We start from the raw sequence: 9,632 nt of genomic DNA, 5'->3' as shown, positions 1-9,632 counted from the left end.
TTTTTGTATTTTCTCCACCCTTAAGTAAATTTCTAAGTTCCCTGATAGAATAAGTGTCAGTTTTTACCTCAATGTATTCTACAGAGCCTTACATTCAATATTGGAATGGAATTAAGAGGTTTTAGGAGTTTTGGTATTTTTTCTTTTTCTAATTCTTGTTCTCCAGTGTCAGTTAAAAAAAAAAAAAAAAAGCAAACATACACTGAAAGCCTTTTCAAATCTTAAGACAGAAAGATAAATAAAATCTTGACAACGGCTTTAAAGGCTAACGTTTATTGAGTACTCACCATGTGCCAGGCATTTTCCTCACTGAATCCTCACAATAACGCAACATGATTGTTACAATTATCCATATTTTACAGATAAGATTAAGTAACCTGTTCAAGGCCATGTAGCTAGTAACTGTTAAAGTCACTATTTGAGCAGAGCCAGTCTGACTCTACAGTTTAACCAGTTCATTAATGCCATCTCCACTGTGTAACATGGGAGCGTGACAGAGAAATATTTGTTTTTCCCTAAATATAAGGATTCATAACTTTTTCCAAATTAGTGGCATTAAGTGAATAATTAAAATCTTACTTTTGAAGCACTTATTCTGGCTGATGCTATAATCTACTATAATTTGATGTGTTCTTACAGAATATGACCATAGCTATAAGACCTATGTTTTGTATGTTTTATTCCTTTCCAAATATATACCTTTGGTGTTTAGGGCCAATTTTACACTATATAAAAATTCAATTACGCTTTATGTTTTGAAAATGAAGACAGAAAAAAATGAAAAAAATTTTTGCCAAAATTGACAAGCTGATCCTAAAATTTGTATGAAAATACAAGGGATTCAGAATTGCCAAAATTATCTTGAAAAAGAACAAAGTTGGATAACTCATACTCCCCAATTTCAAAATTCACTACAAAACTACAGTAATCAAGTTAGTGTGGTACTGGCATTAGACATATAGAAAAATGAAAATAAAGCCTTACATTTATGGTCAGTTGATTTTTGACAAGAATGTCATGTCAAGACCATTCAATGGGGGAAAGAATAGTCTTTTCAACAAATAGTGCTGGGACAACTGGATATCCACATGCAAAAGAAGGAATTTGGATACCTATCTCACACCATATACACAAATCAAATCAAAATGAATTAAAAACAACCTAAATGTAAGAACTAAAACTATAAAACTCTTACAAGAATAGGTATAAATCTTTGAGACCTTGGATTAAGCAATGGTTTCTTTAATATGACACCAAAAGCACAGCAACCAAAAAAAATAGAAAACAGATAAATTGAACTTTATCAAAATTAAAACCATTTGTGTTTCAAAAGATACCATCAAGAAAGTAAAAAGACAAACCACAGAATGGAGAAAATATTTGTAAATCATATACTGCTAAGGGACTTGTATCCTGCATATGCAAGGAACTCTTACGATTCACTAATACAAAGACAAATAACCCAATTTAAAGTGAGCAAAAATTTGAATACACATTTCTCCAGAGAAGATATACAAATGGCCAATAAGCACATGTAAGGATGCTCAACATCATTGATCAGTAGGAAAAGGTAAATCAAAGCCACAATAAGGTACCCCTTTACACACATTAGATGGCTAAAATAAAAAAGACATTAACAAAGGTTGGTGAGGAAGTAGAAAAACTGGAACCCTCATACATTGCTGGTAAGGTTGTAAAACGGTGTAGCCACTGTGGAAAGCAGTTCGGCATTTCCTTAAATAGCTAAACATAGAGCTACCGTATGACTAGCAGCAATTCCACTCCCAAGCATATACACAGGAGAAATGAAAACATGAACACAAAATCACGTACACAAATGTTCTTTACAGAATTACTCATAATAGCCAAAAAGCAGGAACAACCCAAATGTCCATCAACTGATGAATAAACAAAATGTGGTCTATGCATCTAATGGAATATTATTCAGTCACAAAAAAAGAACAAAGTTCTGATACATGCTATAAATCCTAAAAACATTACGCTAAGTGAAAGGAATCAACAACAAAAGGCTATGCATTATATAATTCCATTTATAAGAAATATTTGGAATAGGCAAGTGCACGCAGAGAACGGATTAGTTAATAAGGACAGGGTTCTTTTGATTTTTTGTTTTTTTGGGTTTTTTTTTTTGAGTAAGGAAAATGTTCTGGAATTTGATAGCAGTGATCACTGCATAATTTTATGAATATATTAAAAACCACTGAATGGTACACTTTAAAAGGGTGAATTATAATACAAAAATAATGCGGTTACTTAAAAGAAATAACACAAGATACCACTTCACACCCACTAGGATAGATATAATCAAAAGACATTAGACTTTTCATATGTAATCTGATAGCCTTAAAATCACCTTAAACATTATAAAATTGGAACTTCTGAACATCAGCTGACATAGCAGCACTTTGAGCTCTGTCTGAGCTAATGCTGCCTGCCAGCCAGTATCACGCTCTTTGCATAGCAGCTTATACTATATTGGATTTTATATTTCATTTCCCCATATTTTGTAAACATGACAATGTCTACAAAACATTGGAAAATGGAAAAATGAAAGTGCTAAAATGTGTGGTAAGAAATGTAGGTCTCATAAATTTAATATAAGTATAAACAATCATTAGCTTCAAAAAAATGCTCACTGGACTTTAAGTATGTTTGATTATAAAAGGACAAAAATAAAGACATCTATAAAATGCTGGAACTATATCATCTAAGATCATGTCAAGCCTATATGATTAAAAATAATTTTATAATGCTTTTAATATTTTTATAATGTTTTATACTCATTTTCAGAACCTTCCTTAAAACATCATTTGAAAACATCTACGGTTCATTTCTTTCACATTCAACTGTTTTAAGTGTTTACAGGAACATATCATGTACAAAAATCTAAGTATCCCTCTCAGTGTAGACATGAGCTGGTAGCCGCAAAACTGGCCAAGCACAGTGGGTCAGGTTTAGGAACCAGTCACAAGACACAGGAAAGACATGAACACAAAATAGAAGGGAATACAAGTGAAAATAATCTGTTGAGGTGACAGAAATGTGGGGTGGATTCTTTTCTGTGGTCTACTTAAAATATTTTGGAAATAATTTAAATATGTATGTATGTGTCTCGCCATTAAAACTCTCTAATTACTATCTAGAGTCCTGACCACGAACTCTCTTGACTTGTTTCATTACGTGATCATCCAAATCCCAGGACTTATATTAAATGTCCCCTTAATCCCAGATCCAATTCTCCACCTTAGATTCATTAGCTATAATTTAATACAAGTGAACGGATCAGAATGGTGCTAGGTAAATAGCAAGTATGTAAATATTAGCTACAGGGATGCCACACTGCACAACTCCAGGGAGTGACATTCACACAACGTACACTAAAAATACTGCCCCCTGGAGCTGTGCAATATGGCAGCCCCACACCCACTTTCTAATATCAGTATTTACTGTAAGGCCTACATCAAATTTTAAATCATCCTAGCCTGCAAGCCTTTTTAATTCATATATTTTTATCTCTGAGTGTTTACTGTGGTGTATTTATCTAGACACACTCGAAACTTGCTGTCAATAATTCTCTCATCTTTTTGTTCACACTCCTATTGAATTTTTAACTTTCCTTTGTTTACCTTTCCTGCTTATAATTCTTTTGAAACCCATGAATTCCCAATTCTTATCAATTTATATTACCTTAGTATGTTGAATAGTCTATTGAATTGTGGTTGATTGACAATACTGAGGTTATAACAAATATCATATGACACTCTTCTAAAATATTTTTAAAGACATTTGCTTTTCTTTTTACATAAAATAATAATCCCTTATACTTTCTAAGAAATTGCCTCTATCAAAATATTCTGGATATCCTGCTTCTATTTGACTATTATTTTAAATTCTCAGTTTCCTCCTTATGTCTGTTTCCATAGAAATCTATATTGTTATTTAATATTTTAAAGTGTTTTTTCATTATCTGTTCTTTCTCTTGTTCCCTATTTTTGGAAAATCTTTTATAATATTCTTATGGTTGTATGTGAATATACAGTCAAAATGACTTAAATATACAATGCAAGCTATGAAAGTGCTCTGTGATAAATCATGAAAATGAAACTTTTTCCTAGTAGCAAAGAAATTAGCAGATAAAAAGGGGGGGGGCGGGGGGGAAGCTAGATCAGTATGATTTGACTAGAAATACAGTGCTTTCTGGCATGAATAGAAAGTAATCACAGATCTCTTAAAAAAAAAAAAAAGATATTTCTGAACTAAAATTGGATAGACTACATAGGTAAGTCATTTTTTGCTCTTTTGTTCCTTTAATTCTTCTAAAAACAAGATAGGATTACCATATATACTTTTAGATATGTTTGCCCTTGGACAATGTTAAATCTTAAGGTTAACAGAACACAGAAGTGACCTAAAATTTTAATCTGCTAAAGTTGTCTTCTCACTAATATAGATTTAATGGGGTTAGTTTAATGTAAAAACAGAAAAATTGATACCTCAGGGAAATCCTTTTGGATATACTTATACGATAAAGGATCTTTTCATTCACTCATTCAGCAATGATGACTTTCAGGATTGTCTGCTGGTGGTTAATACATTGACAAAAAGGGATTCAGAGTGTCAAGTCTTATGAAAAAGAGAGAAAAGAAACCTTCCCATCAAAAGTCACATCAAAATTTTAAAAATTCATTTCTGAAATGTTAATGGCAAAATCTAGTATCTTAATATTGATGTCCAAATGGACGATCCTCCTAACATAATTCTAACAGAACACCCATCTTAGAATCTTGTCCTTTTTTTATTTTCCTTTATTCCAGGCTGAAAGAGATCATCCATAAGCTTTATTGACTGAGTTTACTGGCTGTCAGAACTTGAAATGAAATCTGTGTTCAAAACAAAGTCTGAAACCAGAATTTACAGGTACCTCTATTATAATTATAATGATGTAGTTTTGTTGCTGCCTTTCCAGTAAAAGATTATCACAACTTGTCTGGTCCTCAGCTGAAGCTGAATTAACAGGCAAAATAAATTCATCATCCTCTCTCTCAATTTTCATGAAAGCATGTGGTCATACATATTATTAAATACTTTTTATGTGCATATTTTGCTGATAATTTCTGATTCGGTCATACATATTATTAAATACTTTTTATGTGCATATTTTGCTGATAATTTCTGATTCTAAACATTCTCAGTCATGAGGATGATTATATTGTCAGATTTATTTGTCTATATAATATTCTGAGTTTTTCAATACAATTCAGTGTGAAGGAAGTTTATGTCTCCTCTCACCTCAACTTTGTCCAGGTGTAATTTTGTCTCATTCCAATATCCTACTTAAAAATAATCCTAAATTTTGTTGTGAAGAGAACAGAAATATTATCCTATAACTCTAAACTTTTAGAGAGTGCTTATAAGAGAACACTTACAATTAGTTCTGATTCATTTGAAGGTATGGGTGCTCTCATTTGATGTGCTTGCTGCAAAATCCTGTGAATATGGAGGTGTGTGGGAACAACAAATTGCAATAATTTAGACAAGAGGACTGCAGCGTATAAAAGCAAGACATACTGCTGGCTTCCTGTTCCTGTACTGCTTTGACCATCTAAGAAAATTAGTACTAGGCTTAGTTTGTCCAGATCTTATCCAGAATACAGGAAAATTTTAAATTTCATGCTATTTATTTCAATTTAATAATCTATCCTCACTGGGAAATGACCAACCTGATTTCTCTCATCAGGAATACGAAAGCAATCTGCCCACCCTCTGTTTCCATTTTGCATGCAACTCTAATCCTAATAGGCTTTCTGATTAAGAAGATCAATGACTTTAAATGATACACAATTTTATGTCTTTATAAGTCACCTTTCCACACTGAAACATGGAAGCTCCATAAGTTAATATTTTGCTTCCAGAATAACAATATTATTTGCCTTCATTATAAACAGAATTCATTTGAGAGAATGATTTTTCAAATGAAAAGATTAAAATAATCCCATTAAAACCAAACAAAGGCGTTTTATGTTCTCACATCTTTATTATTTATTTTATAATTCTGGCTGGATAGTAACTCTTGTACTTTTATATTACAAATTTGCCTTTAAGTAATACATAATACACTTAAGGCAGAAATTTACCTTATGGAAGTGGCCTCAGCTTCTAAACATGACTACAGTGATTTACACAAATAACAAAAATCACATAAAGGAGTATCTACTGATATCTTTTTTGGTACTTATCTTTAGCTCTAAAACCTGCACAGTAAATAGAATTCCTATGAGATTTTATTTTTGAGATAGGAAACGAACACTATTCCTATCTTAAGATTGCCTTTATCTGATCTAACTGGATGTTATTATTAATAACATAACCTTTAAATTTGTGGGAAAAACCAATACTTTATACTCACTCCCCAGAGAAGGCTCAACAGCCAAAACAAACAAACAAAATGAGCCGTTATAAAATCATATTGCTAGTATTACCTAAACTCACAATTCTGCTTATATAATTGTATGCATATGACAGCTAACAATTACTATCAATATATCAAGATACTCCAAAAGTATCCTTTGGTTGCATTGATTTATCAGGAAGCTAGGCAGCACGGAAGATTCATTCTCTGGTCTTCTGGTCATTAGTATAAACTGAAGCTTTTGCAACTATTTGGTGATCCCAATTTTGGGGCATATAGCACAAAACCTTCAGGAGACTGGCGGCCTCAGTTGGAAGAAATTGAAGACTGGAAGGCTTGCAGTTAAGGTAGAGTTATCATTAGAAGATCTTAGCGAAATAGGAATGCAGCCAGAATTACTTGTTATTTATTAGCAATCAAGATTCATTAAATCATTTCTCTTTCAGAAAAATATCTTTAAGATTTATATATTTTCAACTGCTCTTTTTGAAAAGAACATATAAAATTAAGATATTTGTGAAAATAAACCAGTTTCAAGTATACTTGTTTCTTTTCATTTTTTTCCCCTTCAAAGAGTTCTCTCACCAAGCACAGATGTGATATCTTTTAAAGCAAGACAAACTCTTCTGTGCTAAATCTTTTTAATCTTTTCTTTTCGTCCTCTGAGAAAAGGTCTTCTTCATTGGTTGTAGTAGATGTAAAATCATAGTCTCTGGAATGACCATTTACAAAAGTAAATAAGGGATATTTCTCTTTAGAAAAAACTTTCAGCATCTGTAATAGAAAGCACAGAAGAATCCCTTATTGAATGCAATAGTGCACAGTAAGAACACATGACAAAATCTAATGTTTTAGTCCTGACTCTTTCATTAGCTTTTCTCATTTACATTTATCCAGTGCTATTGCTTTCACTGTTCTGGCTAAAAAAATAAAAGTTGATCAGAACTGTATAATTTATTTATAGCTAAATGCCCGCTTCCTGATTAGGACTATACCATCAAAAATTAAGTACCATTCTCCGTACCCCCAAAGTAAGTCTTCTGGTCACATTAGTTTGAAGGTTTATGAAAGAGTTAAAATTTATCTTCTGTTAGTAGTAGTAGACAATGAAACAAAATGGTATCATTGACTATAGTAAAATATTGTAAAAGATTGTTTGGTACCATAACACAGAAAAAGAAGCATTAAACTGAGTCAGAAGGTCCATTCTAATCTCAGTTCTACAACTTACCTTGATGTGGTCTTCGACAAATCACACTACCTGAGTATCATCTATAAAACGGAGCAACAGATATCCAATCTCCTTACCTCAGAGAATTGTTAGCAATAATAAAAATTATTTTAAAAATTGAGTGTGGTTTTTCTAAAGATCGCTCATATTTGAAAAAATATTTCTGCAATTATCTAGTGAACATAAAGAATAGTGTTCTTATACATAGTAGTCATCCATGCTTTACATATTACCTTATGGAGTTACATTAGATAATTAAGAAGTGAAAAAAGCAATACTTAGAATTCTGTGGGACACCGACAATCATTATAACCTCTGTCAATCTGGTATTCATTGACAAGCCAACCACCCATTCTAAACTATTTGATATCTTTCTGTTAAACAAGTTCTATTAAAATTTAAACACTTTTCATTAAATAAAAATTTTGAATGAAAGATGTTTTGATAGAAACCAACTTTTCTATAGGTAACCAGGACCTTTAAGGATTCTGAAAAGTTTATGTGTTTCAGAGAATGCTGAAATAATATCGAGTACTTATACATCCTTAATCGTGATCAATTAAATATAATTTGTATTTAAAGGATAATTTCAGGGGTAAAAACCAAATTCTATCAAACATCAATATTCAATTGAAGGATCATCAAATTCTTATATATTACATTTACAGATTCTCTTGAAAAATAGCTAAAATAAATATGTACCCCTAGCATACAGATACAAGGTTAAATTAAAAATATTTCACTGAGTTAATATGAACTATTTTTAATGAACTATTTAAAAACAACTGAGTACTTAAAAAACTAGAGTGATGGCAATCAGATACCATAATTCAAATTGTGCTCCTAATTTATATATTACTCAAATTTATTTTATTGACATTCTACCGAAAGAGAGAGAAGGGCAAATATGCAGAAAATAAAAATAAGAGATTGAGGAGACTGGCATCTGGTCAGTTTCACTTACAGCCAATGGCTGGAATATAGTCAAAAACTGTTATTTTATATTCATTTAATGTACTTGCAAAAGTCCAGTGTCTAATGGGCAGTTATCATCATAACATTTTCAAATCAACACAGCAAACATTATCGTCTCTTCATCCTTTCTTTTCAGATTATGAAAGACGTCATTTAGGTTTATTAGTTGCTCATCAACTAAGATTCAAATCTGTGCCACAGGACAAATGTCAGAAAGGAACTCTCTATTCTTTAATTACAAAATTCACTTACTTTTTGCAAACTCACTTGCGAGGCAAAAACCTTCTAATACATATCTTATTGATTTAGGCTTTATGAATTATCATTTTTCTGATTTTTCTAAGCTCAAAAAATTTCAAAGATTACCAAATGAAATATATATCAAAGGTTTACTAAAATGAGTTGAAAATTTATGTCCACACAAAAACTTGCACATAGATGTTTATAGTAGCTTCATAACTGCCAAAAATTGAAAGCAACAAAGATGTCCTTCAGGAGGTGAATGGATAGATAAACTATGGTACATCGGACAATGGATTATTATTTAGCACCAAAAAGGAATAAGCTATCAAGCCATAAAAAGACCTGGAGGAACTTTAAGTGCATATTATTAAGTGAAAGCAGCAAATCTGAAAAGGCTACATACTGTGTGATTCCAATGATATGACATTCTGGAGAAGGCAAAACTATGGAGACAGTAAAAAGATCAGTGGTTGCCAGGGATTTGTAGGGAGGGAGAGATCAATAGGTGGAGCACAGAGAATTTTTAGGGCTGGAGAACTACTCTGTATAATACTATAATGGTGGATACACGTCATACATTTGTCAAAATTCATGGAATGTACAATACCAAAAGTGAACCCTAATGTAAGCTACAGACTTTGGGCGATGATGAAGTGTCAATGTAGGTTCACTGATTATAACAAATGTCTAGTGGGGATGTTGATAGTGGAAGAAGAGTATATGAAAACTTTGTTTTTTCTATTCAATTTTGCT

At 31.8% G+C, this 9,632-nt stretch overlaps 1 protein-coding gene across 4 annotated transcripts in view; it reads right to left on the bottom strand.

The window, feature by feature from the left end:
- Positions 1–6,031: 6,031 nt before the first annotated feature.
- ATG4C (autophagy related 4C cysteine peptidase) overlaps positions 6,032–9,632 on the bottom strand; it is a 68,479-nt gene continuing 64,878 nt past the window's right edge. For all 4 annotated transcript variants that reach the window (XM_015595292.2, XM_006919269.3, XM_015595291.2 and 1 more), the window contains one exon: positions 6,032–7,204. In XM_015595292.2, the coding sequence (XP_015450778.1) occupies positions 7,037–7,204 (168 nt within the window). In that variant the 3' untranslated portion in view covers positions 6,032–7,036. The remainder of the gene's footprint in view (positions 7,205–9,632) is intronic.

Source organism: Pteropus alecto, unplaced genomic scaffold (assembly GCF_000325575.1).
Source record: "Pteropus alecto unplaced genomic scaffold, ASM32557v1 scaffold25, whole genome shotgun sequence".
In the NCBI taxonomy this organism is placed as follows: domain Eukaryota; kingdom Metazoa; phylum Chordata; class Mammalia; order Chiroptera; family Pteropodidae; genus Pteropus; species Pteropus alecto.
Note: the sequence above shows the minus strand (reverse complement) of the source record. Positions and strands in the feature narration are given on the sequence as shown.